The 23,370-nt window shown below is 35.4% G+C and overlaps 1 protein-coding gene across 1 annotated transcript; it reads right to left on the bottom strand.

Moving 5' to 3' along the window:
• Positions 1 to 3,881: 3,881 nt before the first annotated feature.
• Positions 3,882 to 4,907, bottom strand: LOC139871066 (uncharacterized). Its single transcript, XM_071858813.1, has one exon. It carries the CDS (start codon positions 4,905 to 4,907, stop codon positions 3,882 to 3,884), a length of 1,026 nt encoding a protein of 341 aa, XP_071714914.1.
• Between the last annotated feature and the right edge of the window lie 18,463 nt (positions 4,908 to 23,370).

The raw sequence follows: 23,370 nt of genomic DNA, 5'->3' as shown, positions 1-23,370 counted from the left end.
TTACCAATAGCATAATCCACCATTAATATAAGTATAATCCAAGAGTGATAAACCAAATTCCAAAGTAGTAAACCAAACAATAAACATAATGTGCTAATAGCCCGGTTTATAACACCCGGTAAGTCTTATATAATCAATTAAAGAAGGTATGGCGGATGAAAAAGGAAAAGAAGCTCATGGTCAACGACCCTTCACTTCCTCTTCTGTCGGGTACGGAAGGCAGGTCCATCATTCCTCGGCCTATTACGTTCCGCCTCTAACGCAGCAACCCTGGCAGTTAAGGCTGCTATCAATCTCGCCATCTCAACGAACCTTGGTTCATCCACGTACGTATAAGTATTTATACCTGTGACTCTTTCCTCCATCCTCTCTAGATCATCGGGGTGTGGATATGTCCTAGCAATATCGCTCAAGGCGTTAATATGATCAACAATATCCCTGTTACGGTTAGTATGAACCAAATCCAACGCATAAAGGTTCACGGGATGGTTAGGTATCCGATGCGGAGCAGGTACTGGTGCTGGGGCTGGAGCATTCACCTCAGCCACACTGAAGTCGCTGTCACTGCTTCCTGAATCCTGTGACATCTAACTCATAGTACAAGAACACAAACAAAACAGATTAGTCAAGTAAATAACGTTAGTCACAAAGTACTCATGTAATGACTAAGTCCTGGTCGTAGTCTAGACTCATCAAGGCGTCCTAATGACCAAATTAGACACACTAATGCAAGTCCTAGTTTCCCTACGAACCGTTAGCTCTGATACCAACTATAACACCCCGCCAAAATACCATCTGATGGCGTGTTAATTTCGGTCCCACAGTTAACAGTTACGCCCTCTATATGAGACGTTTAAAGCAATCGCATTTAATTTTATTTAAAATAATAACTTTCAAAAACAAAAGTCAGAAATCCCAAAATAGAAACACTGTTATGATTGTAACCACAAGCCAACATTATTTAAACAGTTATAAAAGTTTTAAATGCGAAAGTAAATAATGTTCTTTAAAATCAAATGCTGACTCCACGGCCAATCATGCAGCAAACACATCGAAAGCATACCTCTTAAGGACCTGAGAATAACAACACGCAAAAACAGGTCAACAAATAATGTTGGTGAATCTACAGGTTTAAAGTAACATAACAATATCTGAAAAACAGTTATCAGAAAAATAGTTTAATTTCATTGACCACAAGATTCTATCGCAAACATAAACCGAGCACCTGAATACTAGCATTAACCCGAGTATAGAAACCACTACACCCGACCTTACCTCGTAAAATGTTATACATTGTTCAGATGTATTAAATGTTCAAAGTAAATGCACCACTGCTTTTATAGTGGGTGAGGTTGTCAACCTAACGGATCCGTCCATCTAAATTGTGCCTACCAAATGGTATTAAAAGTATTCAAGCTAGAGGCTTTTTGAACAAACTCAATATGCATATGTGTAGTACTCATGTCAATATAAAGCATTTGAAAATGTAAATATAACAGCGTGTATTCTCATCCCTGAAAACATGTAAAAAGCGGGACTGTAGACTCACCTTTGAATAAGCTCGGAATGAAAGACAAATGACTTGTACGGTTTAGACCCGAGTAGTGTAACCTAAGTATATGTATGTAGGTTGGTCAATATATGTATCTTATATAAGTGTGGTTTCATAGTGTACGTTGTCTTATTGCTCGACTCGACGCGATTTAAAGTAAAAGTCAACTATATCATGCAAGTCAAACAAAGTCAACCGAAGTCAAACTGAAAGTCAAACTTGGTCAATGTGGTCAACTAAAGTCAACATCAGTAGGTTCATGTCAAATATTGGTCAACATGTCAAACCTAAGTCATACAATACGTTTTAGATCATGAATAATCATTTTCACAATTTCAGTTTATCGTTATGCACCAAATTTACGAACACGTAGCACACTTAGCACAATATCTCATAGTACAAAATTCAAGTAAATATGACAAACTATAGATCATAATTAGACTCATAATTGATTCCAAAAAGTCCAGCCAGGGAATCATACAACAATTAAAAGTCAGGAATTAGAAGGAATACATTTGGGGTTTGCCATGTCAGTTTCTGACCGCGCACTGATTTCATTTCGGCTATAACCGGAGTTAGAGACATGCAATTGATACAAGACCAGTGGCCATAGTTCAAGGATAAATCAAAGTAACACATATCAAAAATCTAGCCACTTTTGTTTAGCCAGTTTGTACAGTTTATTCGTGCAAGTTGATCATTCAGTTTTCAACTCAAATCAGAATTCACATAAAGTATGGCTCTATTGTGTCCAATGCATAAGGTTTCAGAGATTTACATAAACTAAACATAACTCACATATCATGTTAAGTTTCATTTTCCAGAAGCATACATTCTCAATCAATATACAAAATTCACAAAGTACAAAACCGTGTTCAATTTACAGATTCGATTCCCATTTCGTTAGTCACATTCGCATACGATTATCCGAAGATCTAGATACAATTGGCCTATGATATCTACATGAAAGATGAATTAATTTTTGTCTATTTTTCAAATATACAAAGCTTCAATCACAGAAGTTAACACGTTTTATCATACAAGGTTATTTTCATGCAAGTGTTGTATAAAACTTCATTTACACTAATTCTAGCATATCTCAGGCTATACATAAGCAAACGACATGATATCCTAGTCTAACTTGAGTGTTTTTAAATTATATTTCCAGTGGTATAAGTCTCACATTCCAATTCGTTTTATATCAATACCATATTTCTGATCAAGCAACAATAACACAACAATAATTCAAATCGACATAACTTAATCATACGGAAACGAAATCAAGCGAATCCAAAGCCTAAACTCAATAGTTTTTTGCAAGGAATCTGATTATAACATAATAATTAACATTTGAAAAACTTAATTTTTCTGATCAAACAAATACAAATTCATTTTTAAACCCTAGCGCATCAAACAATCAAAATAACGATTACAATTAACACGTACGCGTATGGACTTGAGCAATTGACAACATAACTATGAAACTTTATAAAAATCAGATTTTTAAGAATTAGGGTTTATGCAATTATACCTTTGATCGCTAAATTAAATACACCAATGCGTAGAGGAGATCGAGAATTGCAACTTTCGTGTTCAAGGTTTTATCAAAAGATCAAAAATTGAAGGTGATGATAATGGTGATGTTGGGCGACGATGGGGAGGAGCCAGGGAGAGATCAACTGCAGTTTTTGTGTAAGGGTTTACTAATTTTAGGTTAATACTTCTATTTATACTAACCCTAGTTTCACAAATTAGCACATAAGCCCCTAAACTTACAAAAATTGAAACATAAGGGGGTGAGGGGGAGGAGTCGGCCGAATGGGGCCCACCATGGGTTCCTGGGTTCTCGTTTTGCAATTCCGTGTATTCGTGGTCCGTTTTAAGTGTCATTTTGTCGTACCGAAGGCCCGGAACGCTAATCCGATCGTTAAACGCAACCAATCGCTTAATTTATTAAAAACCCAATAAATTTAAAAGTTAATAATTAATTAAATTAATTATCAAAATAAACCCGAGCGTTTCGCTGCTCAAAAAGCTATTATCAAAATCGTATCGTTTTTATCGTATTTCATTATCCGAAATATTTATTTGAATTAATATCAACCCATATCAATTATTGAAACCCTCCAAAGGTCAAGTACGCATTTAATACACATAAACACATAAAAGTTAAATAATCGTCGTTAAATAAACTAACGGAAGGTTAACGAAAGTAACGGAAAAATCAGGGTTGTTACATTGTGCTTTAGTGAATTATGAAAATATTTAGAGTTCTCGTCACCATCAATTGTCCACTTAACCCTCGCTTTTTGCTTCAACATTTCGACCTTTATTTTCTCATTTTCAAGCCATTTTTTCTCGATTCAAGCCACCGAACATACTCTCCATCAGACAGCGTACCCGATTCCGCCTTTATTTCAAGCCCCATTGCCTCCTTTTTGGAATTACTGATATCAACCTCTAAGTTACCAAACTTTCCTTTACTCCATTCTTTCAAGCATCCTTTTAACCTTTTCAATTTGTTACGGAAAACGCAATCTTTCCTAGAACCAACTAAGTCTTCTCCCCAATATTGTTCGATTATTTTTTCCACCCCTTCCACCCGGAACCACTCATCAAATAATTTAAAGGGTTTTAGACCGAAGTTAATATCACCATCCGATAAAACAATCGGACAGTGATCCGATAAATCTCTATCCAACGGAACCACCTTGATACCCGACCATAAAGCAAGGAATTTATTAGACACAAGAAACCGATCAAGCTTACTCATCTTACGATCATCTTTACTGACTCGTGTAAACTTTCGACCGCCAAGGGGCACATCAATGAGTCCATGCTTTTCAATAACTTCGTTGAAGCGCTTAGCCCTATTTTCAACAAATTCGCAATTAAGTCTCTCACTACTATCCCTAACCTCATTAAAATCGCCACAAAGCACCCACGAAACCTCATCAATCCCCAAGATATTATCAAGCGACTCCCACAATTTTCTTTTACTCGCATCATCGTGTGGCCCGTAAACATTAACAATGATGGATTCTTCCTTTGAACTTTTCCAAAAACCCCGAATAGTAATAAAGAATTCACTAATGAGTTCACTACTAGCTTCAAACACTGTCTTGTCCCAAATTAGAAATTGCCCACCCGATTTACCCACCATTTCCTTTTGAATATTACCGCAATCTTTAGAACCCCAAAGAGCCTGGACCCAATTCTCATCTTTAAAGTGACACTTAGATTCTTGAATTGCAAAAATGGAGGGCCTTTCCGAAATACAAAGTTTTTTGAGATCCCCGAATTTAGAATTTTTACCACTCCCCATACCACGAATATTCAAAGATAGTATCTTCATTAAAATTATAAGGAAACGAAACAAAAACAATACTTACAGAGCATTCTTGGTCCATTTTAGACTAAGATTAATTCCGTATTCTTCAACCCCAATGCTATTTTCTGAGATTAATTGCGATGATTTCTGACTTCTGTTGCAATGATTGGATTTCTTGACCCTTGAACCTGACTTGGTACCCGATATAGACCTGGCTGGTACCCCTTTATCTAATTCATTCTTTCTGCTACTACCCTTAAGACCACCATTTACCCCAGAAACCCCATCTGCCCTACTGCCTTTACGCGCCGCTTTCTTAGCGTGTAACAATTTAGAAAAGGCTCTCCAATTGGCGAGATAATTCCAGCACCCATTCGATGAATCCGAAACATATGAAATAACCTTCTGTTTCCTTTGCGAGCTTGCAGAAACACAAGCTTTCGAATTCAACACAGGCCTCTCTGTACCCTGCGTTGTAGGTATAACCTTATCAGATTGCCCAGGAATGAATTTATCGATCGGATTGAAGCAAGAAGCCAGTTTGTTAAGGTCAAGATCAATTGACGAAATATGATTAATTATCCCTTCACTGGCTCATTAAGTATAGAAGCCACAGGTTTGTGTTGGGCTTAGGAGGCTCAAGAATTAGGCTGTAACACTCATCATCTAAAGATACATCAGTATGGCCCAAATCTTTAATAACCACATTATCCCTTGGGTCAAAAGGCCCATTGTGTAGTGACCCGAACTTTTCCATGTTTATATATATATATTAAATGAGATTGTTATTTACATGATTAAGTGTTTCCAACATGTTAAGCAATCAAACTTGTTAAGACTTGATTAATTGAAATAGGTTTCATATAGACAATTGACCACCCAAGTTGACCGGTGATTCACGAACGTTAAAACTTGTAAAAACTATACGATGACATATATATGGTTATATATATATAGTTAACATGATTTTATTATAAGTATGTATCTCATTAGGTATTTTAACAATGAGTTATATACATAAAAATGAGACTATTAATTTAAGAAACTCGAAAACGATATATATAACGATTATCGTTATAACAACGTCTTACTAGGTACATATGAATCATATTAAGATATTGATACACTTGGTTAATTATGTTAAATGATAAGTAAATATATTATTAAGTGTATTAACAATGAAATACATATGTAAAAATAAGACTACTAACTTAATGATTTCGAAACGAGATATATATGTAACGATTATCGTTGTAACGACATTTAACTGTATATATATCATACTAAGATATATTATATATCATAATATCATGATAATATAACAATTTAACATCTCATTTGTTATAATAAACAATGGGTTAACAACATTCAACAAGATCGTTAACCTAAAGGTTTCAAAACAACATTTACATGTAACGACTAACGATGACTTAACGACTCAGTTAAAATGTATATACATGTAGTGTTTTAATATGTATTCATACACTTTTGAAAGACTTCAAGACACTTATCAAAATACTTCTACTTAACAAAAATGCTTACAATTACATCCTCGTTCAGTTTCATCAACAATTCTACTCGTATGCACCCGTATTCGTACTCGTACAATACACAGCTTTTAGATGTATGTACTATTGGTATATACACTCCAATGATCAGATCTTAGCAGCCCATGTGAGTCACATAACACATGTGGGAACCATCATTTGGCAACTAGCATGAAATATCTCATAAAATTACAAAAATATGATTAATCATTCATGACTTATTTACATGAAAACAAAATTACATATCCTTTATATCTAATCCATACACCAACGACCAAAAACACCTACAAACACTTTCATTCTTCAATTTTCTTCATCTAATTAATCTCTCTCAAGTTCTATCTTCAAGTTCTAAGTGTTCTTCATAAATTCCAAAAGTTCTAGTTTCATAAAATCAAGAATACTTCCAAGATTGCAAGTTTACTTCCAAGTTTTCTAAATCCATTCCAAGTAATCATCCAAGATCAAGAAACCTTTGTTACTTACAGTAGGTTATCTTTCTAATACAAGGTAATAATCATATTCAAACTTTAATTCAATTTCTATAACTATAACAATCTTATTTCGAGTGGAAATCTTACTTGAAATTGTTTTCGTGTCATGATTCTGCTTCAAGAAATTTCAAGCCATCCAAGGATCCTTTGAAGCTAGATCTATTTTTTTCATTTCCAGTAGGTTTATCCAAGGAACTTGAGGTAGTAATGATGTTCATAACATCATTCGATTCATACATATAAAGCTATCTTATTCGAAGGTTTAAACTTGTAATCACTAGAACATAGTTTAGTTAATTCTAAACTTGTTCGCAAATAAAAGTTAATCCTTCTAACTTGACTTTTAAAATAAACTAAACACATGTTCTATATCTATATGATATGCTAACTTAATGATTTAAAACCTGGAAACACGAAAAACACCGTAAAACCGGATTTACGCCATCGTAGTAACACAGCGGGCTGTTTTGGGTTAGTTAATTAAAAACTATGATAAACTTTGATTTAAAAGTTGTTGTTCTGGGAAAATTATTTTTATTATGAACATGAAACTATATCCAAAAATTATGGTTAAACTCAAAGTGGAAGTATGTTTTCTAAAATGGTCATCTAGACGTCGTTCTTTCGACTGAAATGACTACCTTTACAAAAACGACTTGTAACTTATTTTTCCGACTATAAACCTATACTTTTTCTATTTAGATTCATAAAATAGAGTTCAATATGAAACCATAGCAATTTGATTCACTCAAAACGGATTTAAAATGAAGAAGTTATGGGTAAAACAAGATTGGATAATTTTTCTCATTTTAGCTACGTGAAAATTGGTAACAAATCTATTCCAACCATAACTTAATCAACTTGTATTGTATATTATGTAATCTTGAGATACCATAGACACGTATACAATGTTTTGACCTATCATGTCGACACATCTATATATATTTCGGAACAACCATAGACACTCTATATGTGAATGTTGGAGTTAGCTATACAGGGTTGAGGTTGATTCCAAAATATATATAGTTTGAGTTGTGATCAATACTGAGATACGTATACACTGGGTCGTGGATTGATTCAAGATAATATTTATCGATTTATTTCTGTACATCTAACTGTGGACAACTAGTTGTAGGTTACTAACGAGGACAGCTGACTTAATAAACTTAAAACATCAAAATATATTAAAAGTGTTGTAAATATATTTTGAACATACTTTGATATATATGTATATATTGTTATAGGTTCGTGAATCAACCAGTGGCCAAGTCTTACTTCCCGACGAAGTAAAAATCTGTGAAAGTGAGTTATAGTCCCACTTTTAAAATCTAATATTTTTGGGATGAGAATACATGCAGGTTTTATAAATGATTTACAAAATAGACACAAGTACGTGAAACTACATTCTATGGTTGAATTATCGAAATCGAATATGCCCCTTTTTATTAAGTCTGGTAATCTAAGAATTAGGGAACAGACACCCTAATTGACGCGAATCCTAAAGATAGATCTATTGGGCCTAACAAACCCCATCCAAAGTACCAGATGCTTTAGTACTTTGAAATTTATATCATATCCGAAGGGTGTCCCAGAATGATGGGGATATTCTTATATATGCATCTTGTTAATGTCGGTTACCAGGTGTTCACCATATGAATGATTTTTATCTCTATGTATGGGATGTATATTGAAATATGAAATCTTGTGGTCTATTGTTACGATTTGATATATATAGGTTAAACCTATAACTCACCAACATTTTTGTTGACGTTTAAAGCATGTTTATTCTCAGGTGAATACTAAGAGCTTCCGCTGTTCCATACTAAAATAAGGACAAGATTTGGAGTCCATGTTTGTATGATATTGTGTAAAAAGTGCATTCAAGAAACTGATTTCGATGTAACATATTTGTATTGTAAACCATTATGTAATGGTCGTGTGTAAACAGGATATTTTAGATTATCATTATTTGATAATCTACGTAAAGCTTTTTAAACCTTTATTTATGAAATAAAGGTTACAGTTTGTTTTAAAAATGAATGCAGTCTTTGAAAAACGTCTCATATAGAGGTCAAAACCTCGCAACGAAATCAATTAATATGGAACGTTTTTAATCAATAAGAACGGGACATTTCAGTTGGTATCAGAGCGTTGGTCTTAGAGAACCAGAAATTTGCATTAGTGTGTCTTATCGAGTTTGTTAGGATGCATTAGTGAGTCTGGACTTCGACCGTGTTTTCTTTAAAAATGATTGCTTAACATTTTTGTTGGAAACTATATATTATTAAAATGTATATATTATGTGATATATTAATCTCTTAACATGTTTGATATTGTGTGATAGATGTCTACCTCTAGCACAAATCCCATTGACTCACCTAATAATAACGAAGAGTTGAATATATATTGGACTGATTCACAAGTTCCCGAAGAAGAACCGGAAGAAGAATCAGAACCGGAAGAAGAATCAAAACCGGAAGAGGAGGAACCGGAGGAGGAAATAGAACCGGTAGAGGAAATAATAAAACGGTTAAGTAAAAGAAAATCCTCAACCAACCGACCAAGGTTAATTATGGTCAATGGTGTTTCCGCCAAGGAAGCAAAATATTGGGAGGATTACCAATTCTCCGATGAATCGGATTCCGACGAGAATTCCGATGATGTTATAGAAATTACCCCAACTGAATTTAAAAAGGCAAAAGAAAATAATAAGGGAAAGGGCATAAAAATAGAGAAATCTAATTCCAACCCCGATGAACTTTATATGTATCGTCAACCCCCGAAGCCCTTAAGTTGTAACAATGACCTGGGAACCTCTAAACCACCAGGTTTTTCTAAACCGTTGTGGAAAACGACAGCTCGTATTAGGGGAACATCATATATCCCTAGAAACTTGGCAAAACGAACCAAAACCGAAGAAGAAGAAACGAGCGAGTCGGAATAAGATAGTTGTATTCGTGTGGTGTAATATATGTAATATAATGTGCTTATGCTTTATGATATATGTAAAAATTGCTTGTATTAATAAGTATTTTTTTTTATGAATCTAACTCTTGTCTATTTTACAGTATAAAAACACAAAATGGATAGACAACCCAATATTTTAAGAGATCTACCCGGAGACATGATTGATGAAATCTTGTCTAGAGTCGGTCAGAATTCTTCGGCACAACTATTTACGGCGAAATCAGTTTGTAAGACATTCGAAGAACGTTCCAAGAATGTCTTGGTTTATAAGAGACTTTCGTTTGAAAGATGCGGGATATCACATTGGGAAACCCATAAGTTACTATGTGTTTACTTTGACGCATATATTGCGGGGAACCCAAATGCTATTTTACGCAACGGGTTAAGAAATTATTTTGACTCAATGTATCCGAATATAGGACTTCATGATTTAGAAAAAGCGGCTAACATGCAACATAAAGAAGCATGCTATGCTTACGGGTTAGTAATGTTCGCTTCTCACCAAAGTGAGAAAAAGAACATCGGGCTACAACTATTAAACAAAACGTTCCCACAAGTGACGGAGTCTGTAATTGGGGTAAGAAATGAGGTTTTAGGTTATTACGAGACTGTTGGTCATTACGTAACCCTCGTCCCTTTGACGACGTTACAACACGCTGTCTTATCAACGGCCATAACGGTTATGTTCCACAAGACCAAGGATGGGAAGTAGTCCTAGTAAAACCAGAATGCATGACTTGTTTCTGGACGTATGAATTACGTGTCTTTATTGACTTTGCTGAACGACTTGTGTACTAGCTAGAATTATCTTCACAACTATCTTGTATCAAAGTTATTGTGTGCTATATTTCATGCTTTATGTAAAATAAGCGGTATTGTAAGTTTGTAAAATATTGTATAAAAGTTTGAACGCGAAATATTATTATATTCAGTTTTTCATATAGAATTGTAGTAGTTGAATTGTATATTAGCTGCTAAGTATGAACTTAACGGGTAGGTACTACCCGAATTTAAACTTATAAAACGCTAATATGAAGAAAAAGCTTTTATAAATGAGTTCATATTATGCTACGAAATACTATTAACTACTCTTAATATTCTGTATGATTAACTTGTTCCATTTGACTATTTTGAAGGAAATGGCACCGACTACTCGACACACCGTGAATATGAATGAAGAGGAATTTCGTACTTTTCTAGCTTCAAACATAGCCGCAGTACAGGCTGCGCTACATACCAACAATAACCTTGGATCTAGCAGTATGGGAAATCGTGTAGGATGCACCTACAAAGAATTCACTGCCTGCAAACCTTTGGAATTTGATGGAACCGAAGGACCGATCGGATTGAAACGGTGGACCGAGAAGGTCGAATCGGTGTTTGCCATAAGTAAGTGTACTGAAGAGGACAAAGTGAAGTACGCTACGCATACCTTCACAGGTTCTGCGTTAACATGGTGGAATACCTATCTAGAGCAAGTGGGACAAGATGATGCGTACGCACTACCGTGGTCAGCATTCAAGCACTTGATGAACGAGAAGTACCGTCCCAGAACCGAGGTCAATAAGCTCAAGACAGAACTTAGAGGGTTACGAACCCAAGGATTTGATATTACCACGTGTCATAACCCGTCCTTAACCATAAGAACGCGTTAGATAACGTATGATTTCATTGCGAGGTATTGACCTCTATATGAGACATTTTTGAAAGAAAACTGCATATATTATACATTACAAACCATAACCATTATTTTTGTTACAAGCTTAAGACAATAAAAAGAAGATTAACGTTTAGCGATAATCTTCGACTTACAAACTTTACAAATGATGACAACAACACGGTTTCTAGCATATTTTACAATACAACATCTCGGATATGCAGTTTTATTTTTGACACAAACATGCGTACGCAAGATCCTGGTTAGATCCAACATGATGCAGCGGAAGCTTTAGAAATCACCTGAGAATAGACATGTTTTAAAAAGGTCAACATAAAGTTGGTGAGATATAGGTTTAGTGCCGGCAGCAATATATATATAGACCACAAGATTTCGTATATAAACAGTTTAATAAAAGTATTCTAAGTGGTTGAGCACTTGGTAACCATACTTAACATTTTCACGTCGCATATTCCCTTTAATATGAAATCTTACTACACCGTACCAAGTGTAGTCACAAAACGAAGTACTGTGCAACCGTTGAATACTGGTCGTCCAGTCCGGTTGGGGTTGTCAGGCCCGATAGATCTATCAACAGGATTCGCGTTTACAATACCGCTGTAAATATTAGTTACCAAGCTACAGGGAAGTATGCCAGTGGTACAACTCAACGTAGAATATATTTTTCAGTTACTTGTGTCCATATCGTAAAACATAAAATACATGTATTCTCATCCCGAAATATTTAGAGTTTAAAAGTGGGACTATATACTCACTCTTGTCTTGATGATATAAATAATTTGACTCGGTCTTCCGGTTGATATCACGAACCTATCCATATATAATATATCAATATGTTTTCATTTTTAAACAAACGTTATAAATATATACTTGTTATACTTTTAATACTTTGAATAATTCCTTAGTCCGTAGTTAGCAGTCCGATGTTAGTAATTCAATTTTAATGGTTCATTTTTAGATGTTTAATATACCCGCAATGAAATAATTAAAACCCCCAACGAAATCAATAAAACCCCATCGTATATGTGTTGGTCGAGATTAATCTTGACCCATGGTACCGGTGTTGTCAAATGACGTGTTGCGTACATAAAGTACCGGTGTTGTCAAATGACGTGTTGCGTACAATCATGGGATCTTATGATTAATCTTCTCGTGTTGTTTACGGGTGATCCTGAACCATATAAAATTGAATTATAAGTACATATATATAAAATATCATGTTATCTTAGAAATATGTGATTTATATCATTTTTTTCCAATTGATCCCGTAGTTGAAATGATCTAGGATAACCAATTTTGTTTCGGTCATAGTTTCTTCGTTACAAATCCGTTTTCGTTGATTCAAATTGCCATCTTCTTGGATCGAGTTCTTCTTTAAGACTATGAACTGTAAATACCTTGGTTTGTATTCAAAATCATACGGCATAAGTGAAACATTAGTGAAACATATGAAGTTAAACATTTTTGTTACAACAAAATCATTTAATGACCATTTTTCCAAAAATACTTATACTTTGAAAAACCAAGTTTTACCTTGTTAAATTAACATATAAATAAGTTATGTTACATGTCTTGAAGTATTTTAAAAGTTAAGTTAGAAGGATCTATTTAGTTTGCAAACAAGTTTGAAAACATTCAAACTATGTTCTTGTTGTTAAACTTGTATACCACAAAATATGATAGCTATATATATATGAATCGAATAAGGTTATGAACATAGATTCTACCTCAAGTTCCTTGGATGAAGTTGCTGTAAAAGAGAAGTAAGAAGCTAGAATCAAAAGGGTACTAGAGGTGGATGAAAGATTGGAAGTAAGTTGGTGTTCTTGGAGGGTTTTCTTGAAGTGTTTTTGTATGGTTTTCTTATGGTGTTTTAGTATGGTTTTTGAAGCTAGATTTTTGTAGATGTGAGCTGAGATGATTAAGGGGTTTAAGGCTCATAAGTGTGTGTGTTTTAGAGTTAGTGATCTAGTGAAGAAAATGGAAATGAGCATGTATATATATACACATATCAAAAACGTGATATATAGATATATGATATGTATAACTTTGTTTTGTTACAAATAAGTCTTGATAAATGACTAAAGATGGTTCCCACAAGTTGTTATCATGTCCCTTAATCATTCATGGCTGATCATTGGTATTTCCTATTGGTATATACCAATAGTAAATACATCTAGAAGCTAGGTATGATACGAGTACAAATACTCTAGTTATACGTATAGAAATTTTGTGAAAAATGGATTGAGGATTCAAATATAGCTATCTTTTGTGAATACACTTATATGGTTTTATGTATTTAAGTCTTTAAAAGTGATTAAATACATTACTTATACGATACATGTATAACATTATATGTCTTAAGTATTTATGTCAAATAACGTTACGTATAGTTATCGTTTTGAAAACTTAAGTTAGTAGTTTCAAAATACACATATAACTTGTTGTTATTAATATAAAATGAGGTATTAAAACATTCTTTAATCATGTTAAATATGTATATATACATATATATACACAAACGTATAATTATCATATATTGTATAGTTCGTGATATCATCGGTCAAACTAGACGGTCAAACGTTGTGTAAAACTCTTTTCGGAAATATAAGTCTCGACAATTTGGATTGCTTATCATGTTGGTAAGGTTTAATTTATGTAAATATTAATCTTATAAGTATAGTATGATCGAAAAAGTGCGGGTCGTTACATTACCTCCCCGTTAAATAAATTTCGTCCCGAAATTTTAAAATTGTACCTATTTTGCGTCATCGAGAAACAAGTGCGGATACTTTCTTTTCATCTGATCCTCGCGTTCCCAAGTAAACTCGGGACCTCTTCTAGCATTCCAACGAACCTTAACAATCGGTATATTACTCTGTTTGAGCTGTTTAACTTCACGGTCCATGATTTCGATTGGTTCTTCGACGAATTGTAGTTTCTCGTCGACATGGATTTCTTCAAGAGGAATGGTGAGGTCTTCCTTTGCAAGACACTTCTTAAGGTTCGAGATGTGAAAGGTATTATGTACTCCGGCGAGTTGTTGCGGTAACTCGAGTCGATAAGCTACCGGTCCAATGCGTTCGATGATCTTGAACGGGCCTACATATCTTGGGTTCAGTTTACCCCTTTTTCCAAAACGTATCACACCTTTCCAAGGTGACACCTTTAGCATAACCATGTCCCCGACCTGAAACTCTAATGGTTTCCTTCGGACATCGGCGTAGCTCTTTTGGCGACTACGGGCTGTTTTCAATCTCTCCTTGATTTGTACTATCTTCTCAGTCGTTTCGTGTATGATCTCGGGACCAGTTAATTGTCGATCTCCTACTTCATTCCAACAGATAGGAGATCTACACTTCCTTCCGTACAATGCTTCGAATGGCGCAGCTCCAATGCTCGCATGATAACTATTATTATACGAGAATTCTGCTAACGGTAGATATTTATCCCATCCGTTTCCAAAATCGATCACACATGCCCTGAGCATGTCTTCGAGAGTCTGAATTGTTCTTTCACTCTGCCCGTCGGTTTGCGGATGATATGCGGTACTCATATCCAAACGAGTTCCTAGTGCCTCCTGTAGTGATTGCCAAAACTTTGAGGTAAATCTACTATCACGATCGGATATAATGGAAATAGGTATCCCATGCCTTGAAACAACTTCCTTTATATACAATCGTAATAGTTTCTCCATTCTATCCGTTTCCTTTATAGGTAAGAAATGTGCAGACTTGGTGAGACGATCAACAATCACCCAAATGGTGTCGTATCCCCAGGCAGTCTTTGGTAACTTTGTGATGAAATCCATGGTAATACCATCCCATTTCCATTCTGGGATTTCTGGTTGTTGAAGTAACCCTGACGGCTTCTGGTGTTCTGCTTTGACCTTAGAACAAGTTAAACACTCCCCAATATATGTTGCAACGTCGGTCTTTAAATTAGGCCACCAATAACGTGTCTTAAGATCTTGATACATCTTTCCAACTCCAGGATGTATCGAGTATCTTGTCTTATGTGCCTCGTTCAATATCAACTTCCTTAATCCACCCAACTTCGGTACCCAAATACGATTTGCAAAATACCGAATTCCATCTTCCCGCATAACGAGTTGCTTCTCATACTTCTTCATTATTTCATTTCCTATATTTTCTTTAGTAAGTGCTTCTCGTTGAACTTCTTTGATTTGTGAGTTGAGATTCATGCGAATTTTTATGTTCATCGCTCGTACTCGAATTGGTTCTCGTTCCTTTCTGCTTAATGCGTCAGCCACTACATTCGCTTTCCCGGGATGATAGCGAATCTCACAATCATAGTCGTTTATTAACTCGACCCACCTACGTTGCCTCATGTTCAATTGTTTCTGATCAAAAATATGTTGAAGGCTTTTATGATCAGTAAACACAGTGAATTTAACCCCATACAAGTAGTGTCTCCACATCTTCAATGCAAACACGACTGCTCCCAATTCTAGATCATGCGTCGTATAATTTCGCTCGTGAATCTTCAATTGTCGGGATGCGAATGCAATAACTTTCTTTCGTTGCATAAGAACACAACCAAAACCTTGTCGCGAAGCGTCACAATATATTTCAAAATCATCGTTCCCTTCTGGTAACGATAAAATAGGCGCCGTAGTTAACTTCTTCTTCAGTAATTGAAATGCGTTCTCCTGCTCCGAGGTCCATTCATATTTCTTCCCTTTTTGTGTTAACGCTGTCAACGGCTTAGCTATTCGGGAAAAATCTTGAATAAACCTTCTATAATAACCGGCTAAACCCAAAAATTGGCGTATCTGCGTTGGTGTCTTAGGAGTCTCCCATTTTTCAATAGCTTCAGTTTTTGCTGGATCAACCTGAATTCCTTCGCTATTAACAACGTGACCAAGAAATTGCACTTCTTTCAACCAGAAAGCACACTTAGAAAATTTAGCATAAAGTTGTTCTTTTCTCAACAACTCCAGTATCAACCTTAAATGCTCTTCATGCTCTTGCTCACTCTTGGAATAGATAAGAATATCATCAATGAAAACGATAACAAACTTATCTAAATACGGACTACAAACTCGATTCATGAGGTCCATGAATACAGCTGGCGCATTCGTCAATCCAAACGGCATAACCAAAAATTCGTAATGACCATAACGTGTCCGAAAAGCAGTTTTCGGAATATCTTCTTCTTTGACGCGTAGTTGATGATAACCTGATCTTAGGTCGATTTTTGAATACACACATGATCCTTGCAATTGATCAAATAAGTCATCAATTCTCGGTAGTGGATACCGATTCTTGATAGTTAACTTATTTAATTCACGATAGTCTATACACATCCTAAAAGATCCATCTTTCTTCTTAACAAACAAAATTGGAGCTCCCCACGGTGAAGTACTCGGTCGTATGAATCCACGGTCCAGTAATTCTTTTAACTGACTTTGAAGTTCTTTTAACTCGGACGGTGCAAGTCTATATGGAGCACGAGCCACTGGTGCAGCTCCTGGTACTAAATCTATTTGAAATTCTACCGATCTAAATGGAGGTAATCCCGGCAATTCTTCCGGAAAAACTTCAGGAAAATCTCTTGCCACAGGCACGTCGTTGATGCACTTTTCTTTCTTTTCGACTTTATTAACATGTGCTAAAATAGCGTAACATCCCTTTTCTAAACACTTCTTGGCTTTCAAACAGCTAATGAGTTTTAGCTTTGAATTACCCTTCTCTCCATAAATCATCACCGGTATTTTATCCTTACCAGGAATACGAATTGCCTTCTTAGCACAAACAACTTCCGCTCCTATTTTGGACATCCAGTCCATGCCGACTATTACATCAAAACCTCCTAATTCTACGGGTATTAAGTCGATTTTAAACGTTTCTCCGGCTAGATTTATTTCACAATCACGACAAATTTTATCGGCTTTAATTAGTTTACCATTAGCTAACTCAATCAAGTACTTAGCATCTAGAGGTAATGATGAACAATTCAATTTAGTGTAAAAATTTATACACACGTAACTTCTATCGGCGCCAGTATCAAATAAGATAGATGCTGATAAGTTATTAATGGTAAACGTACCCGTAACAAGCTCCGGGTCTTCTCGTGCCTCTCTAGCATTAATAACAAACGCTCTTCCACGTGCAGGTCCGCCATTCTTTTCTGGATTCGGGCACTGACTCTTATAGTGACCTTGTTTTCCACACCCAAAACAAGTAATGTTAGCCAAAGCAGTTCTATTTGCGTTGGTGGCAGGAGTCTTGTTACCATTTGTAACGAGAGCCTTACAATCTTCAGCAAGATGTCCCTGTCTATTGCATTTAGTGCACAACACACTACAGTAACCAAAATGATGTTTGTGACAACGGTTGCATAAAGGACTTTGTCCTTTGTAACCAAAGCCTGAACCACTACCCGCACCTTTCGTGGTTTCTTGTTTCTTATAAGGTTGTTGTTGGTTACCTCGATCATAACCTCCATTCCACTTTTTCTTGTTCCCCAATACCTTCACCTCAGTATTGAATGCTTTCTTGTCCAAAATGACCTGATCCATTAGCTCGTTTGCCATGGTTATAGCTTCATGAATTGTTTTAGGTTTCGATGCCGTAACGTTTGCCTTGACCTTTCTGGGCAAACCACCTTTGTACATTTCAATCTTCCGTGCTTCGGTTGGAACCAATTCAGGACATAGTAAAACCAATTCCATGAATCGCTGATTGTAGTTGGTGATTTCAGTACCAACCACCTTTAAACTTCGTAACTCATCTTCTAACTTAATAACCTCATTCCTTGGACAATACTCGGTGATTATCATCGCTTTGAATTCTTCCCATGGAGTATCATAAGCTACATCTCCTCCTACCGCCTTCACATAATTCTTCCACCATGTGAGTGCACTATCTTGTAAAGTGCACGATGCAAACTTGGTCATGTCTTTTTCATCACAACCACTGATTTTGAACACCGTCTCCATCTTTTCTATCCATCGGGTTAAACCGATCGGTCCTTCCGTTCCACTGAATGATGATGGCTTGCAAGCTTGAAACGTCTTGTAGGAGCATCCTACACGAGGATTTGGGTTAACTGCAGCAGCTCTTGCAGCTTCGACCCATAGCATTCTATCGTTCACTCGCTGGTTGATGAGTTCCTCGAGTTCTTGTTCCGTCATTCGATTCAATCGCGCCATTTCCTAATGAAAGAAAATAATTATTCACATGGAATATTATAGATGTAGTGTGCATTTATAGTACATTTATAGCTTGTTAATAATATGAACCAGGTATTATTATAAAAGCCTTTTCTTCTTATTAGCGTTTTATAATTATATCTTGGGTAGTACCTACCCGTTAATGTTCATACTTAATAGCTTAGTACAGAACCAATTACTACAATCTAAATAATACTTAACCATGGAAAATTATTGCATTTCATACTTCGCTATTTTACATATGCTTATCTTACATCAAACTTTAAGCAAACCACACTAATAATATTATACAAAACATTATTTGATTCCATGGTTTAATACGGCAGTGCATCGTTCGGTCTATTTTCTAGGGCGTTTAGTTCCAATGAATGGCCTAACGCTTATCCTAGCTGTCTGCCTACGTTTTGGCTGAGGAGCCGAAGAACTAGACGCCGGGATAGCACTAATAGGAATAGCGGGAATAGGGGTGGTAGTGTTGAGTGGAATTGGTGCCACGTCATTCTTACTAAGTTCGGGATTTGAATTTTCTAATTCATTCGCTTTTCGTTTCTTTCCTTGATCGAATTTTTCTTTCGTAATTTCTAGTATTTCTTCCTCGGGTTCACTTTCTTCTTCGGGTTCACTTTCCTCTTCGGGTTCACTTTCCTCCTCGGGTTCACTTTCCGATATTTCAATAGTTGGTTCATCCGGAAATTGTGAGTCTTCCCCAAAAATACCACTTTCGTCATCGGATATGTTAATGACTGAAACACAATCTGAAGGTTCTGATTCGGAGTCACTGAATGTGATAATAAGTTTCGAGCCCGACATCTATCACATAACAACTAACCCATTAGTACTTACATAATATTTACATATAAATTTTTAACCAACAGTGATAAGCAATGGTTTTTAAAATCAGACCCGGTCAAATTCCAGACTTTACTAATGTATCCTAACGACTTCTTGGTTAGACACACTAATGCAAACCTGGTTCGCTAAGACCAACGCTCTGATACCACATGTCATAACCCGTCCTTAACCATAAGAACGCGTTAGATAACGTATGATTTCATTGCGAGGTATTGACCTCTATATGAGACATTTTTGAAAGAAAACTGCATATATTATACATTACAAACCATAACCATTATTTTTGTTACAAGCTTAAGACAATAAAAAGAAGATTAACGTTTAGCGATAATCTTCGACTTACAAACTTTACAAATGATGACAACAACACGGTTTCTAGCATATTTTACAATACAACATCTCGGATATGCAGTTTTATTTTTGACACAAACATGCGTACGCAAGATCCTGGTTAGATCCAACATGATGCAGCGGAAGCTTTAGAAATCACCTGAGAATAGACATGTTTTAAAAAGGTCAACATAAAGTTGGTGAGATATAGGTTTAGTGCCGGCAGCAATATATATATAGACCACAAGATTTCGTATATAAACAGTTTAATAAAAGTATTCTAAGTGGTTGAGCACTTGGTAACCATACTTAACATTTTCACGTCGCATATTCCCTTTAATATGAAATCTTACTACACCGTACCAAGTGTAGTCACAAAACGAAGTACTGTGCAACCGTTGAATACTGGTCGTCCAGTCCGGTTGGGGTTGTCAGGCCCGATAGATCTATCAACAGGATTCGCGTTTACAATACCGCTGTAAATATTAGTTACCAAGCTACAGGGAAGTATGCCAGTGGTACAACTCAACGTAGAATATATTTTTCAGTTACTTGTGTCCATATCGTAAAACATAAAATACATGTATTCTCATCCCGAAATATTTAGAGTTTAAAAGTGGGACTATATACTCACTCTTGTCTTGATGATATAAATAATTTGACTCGGTCTTCCGGTTGATATCACGAACCTATCCATATATAATATATCAATATGTTTTCATTTTTAAACAAACGTTATAAATATATACTTGTTATACTTTTAATACTTTGAATAATTCCTTAGTCCGTAGTTAGCAGTCCGATGTTAGTAATTCAATTTTAATGGTTCATTTTTAGATGTTTAATATACCCGCAATGAAATAATTAAAACCCCCAACGAAATCAATAAAACCCCATCGTATATGTGTTGGTCGAGATTAATCTTGACCCATGGTACCGGTGTTGTCAAATGACGTGTTGCGTACATAAAGTACCGGTGTTGTCAAATGACGTGTTGCGTACAATCATGGGATCTTATGATTAATCTTCTCGTGTTGTTTACGGGTGATCCTGAACCATATAAAATTGAATTATAAGTACATATATATAAAATATCATGTTATCTTAGAAATATGTGATTTATATCATTTTTTTCCAATTGATCCCGTAGTTGAAATGATCTAGGATAACCAATTTTGTTTCGGTCATAGTTTCTTCGTTACAAATCCGTTTTCGTTGATTCAAATTGCCATCTTCTTGGATCGAGTTCTTCTTTAAGACTATGAACTGTAAATACCTTGGTTTGTATTCAAAATCATACGGCATAAGTGAAACATTAGTGAAACATATGAAGTTAAACATTTTTGTTACAACAAAATCATTTAATGACCATTTTTCCAAAAATACTTATACTTTGAAAAACCAAGTTTTACCTTGTTAAATTAACATATAAATAAGTTATGTTACATGTCTTGAAGTATTTTAAAAGTTAAGTTAGAAGGATCTATTTAGTTTGCAAACAAGTTTGAAAACATTCAAACTATGTTCTTGTTGTTAAACTTGTATACCACAAAATATGATAGCTATATATATATGAATCGAATAAGGTTATGAACATAGATTCTACCTCAAGTTCCTTGGATGAAGTTGCTGTAAAAGAGAAGTAAGAAGCTAGAATCAAAAGGGTACTAGAGGTGGATGAAAGATTGGAAGTAAGTTGGTGTTCTTGGAGGGTTTTCTTGAAGTGTTTTTGTATGGTTTTCTTATGGTGTTTTAGTATGGTTTTTGAAGCTAGATTTTTGTAGATGTGAGCTGAGATGATTAAGGGGTTTAAGGCTCATAAGTGTGTGTGTTTTAGAGTTAGTGATCTAGTGAAGAAAATGGAAATGAGCATGTATATATATACACATATCAAAAACGTGATATATAGATATATGATATGTATAACTTTGTTTTGTTACAAATAAGTCTTGATAAATGACTAAAGATGGTTCCCACAAGTTGTTATCATGTCCCTTAATCATTCATGGCTGATCATTGGTATTTCCTATTGGTATATACCAATAGTAAATACATCTAGAAGCTAGGTATGATACGAGTACAAATACTCTAGTTATACGTATAGAAATTTTGTGAAAAATGGATTGAGGATTCAAATATAGCTATCTTTTGTGAATACACTTATATGGTTTTATGTATTTAAGTCTTTAAAAGTGATTAAATACATTACTTATACGATACATGTATAACATTATATGTCTTAAGTATTTATGTCAAATAACGTTACGTATAGTTATCGTTTTGAAAACTTAAGTTAGTAGTTTCAAAATACACATATAACTTGTTGTTATTAATATAAAATGAGGTATTAAAACATTCTTTAATCATGTTAAATATGTATATATACATATATATACACAAACGTATAATTATCATATATTGTATAGTTCGTGATATCATCGGTCAAACTAGACGGTCAAACGTTGTGTAAAACTCTTTTCGGAAATATAAGTCTCGACAATTTGGATTGCTTATCATGTTGGTAAGGTTTAATTTATGTAAATATTAATCTTATAAGTATAGTATGATCGAAAAAGTGCGGGTCGTTACACCACGTACGAAAGACGATTCACAGAATTGTGCCTATTGTGTCCGGGAGCGTTCGAAGATGAGGAAGAGAAGATCGACGCGTTTGTGAAAGGATTACCGGAAAGAATCCAAGAAGATATAAGTTCACACGAGCCCGCCTCCATACAACAGGCATGTAGAATGGCTCACAAACTAGTGAACCAGATTGAGGAAAGAATTAAAGAACAGACGGCTGAAGAGGAGAATGTGAAGCAAGTCAAAAGAAAGTGGGAGGAAAACGGTGATAAGAATCACCAATACAACAACAACAGCAATTACAATATTAATCGCAACAATTATCCCAACAATCGCAACATCAACCGCAACTACAACAAACGGCCCAACAACAACAACAACAACAGCAACTACAACAATCATCCCAACAACAATAACAACCGCAACAACAACAACAATCAGAAGCAGCTATGCCAAAGGTGTGAAAAGTATCACTCGGGGTTCTGCACCAAATTTTGCAACAAGTGTAAAAGAAATGGTCATAGCGCGGCGAAGTGTGAGGTCTACGGACCAGGGGTTAACAGAACGAAAGGAACAAATGGTGTCGGAACGAGTAATGGCGGAGCAAGTAGTGTCGGAGCAAGTTATGCCAATGTAGTTTGTTATAAATGTGGAAAACCGGGCCACATTATTAGAAATTGCCCGAACAAGGAGAACACGAATGGACAAGGCCGCGGAAGAGTTTTCAATATTAATGCGGCAGAGGCACAGGAAGACCCAGAGCTTGTTACGGGTACGTTTCTTATTGACAATAAATCTGCTTACGTTTTATTTGATTCGGGTGCGGATAGAAGCTATA

This window comes from Rutidosis leptorrhynchoides, chromosome 10 (genome assembly GCF_046630445.1).
Source record: "Rutidosis leptorrhynchoides isolate AG116_Rl617_1_P2 chromosome 10, CSIRO_AGI_Rlap_v1, whole genome shotgun sequence".
NCBI lineage: Eukaryota > Viridiplantae > Streptophyta > Magnoliopsida > Asterales > Asteraceae > Rutidosis > Rutidosis leptorrhynchoides.
Note: the sequence above shows the minus strand (reverse complement) of the source record. Positions and strands in the feature narration are given on the sequence as shown.

Bases quoted from the DNA above. Each gene is read 5' to 3' on its own strand.
- LOC139871066 (XM_071858813.1), bottom strand. From the start codon at position 4,907: ATGAAGATACTATCTTTGAATATTCGTGGTATGGGGAGTGGTAAAAAT.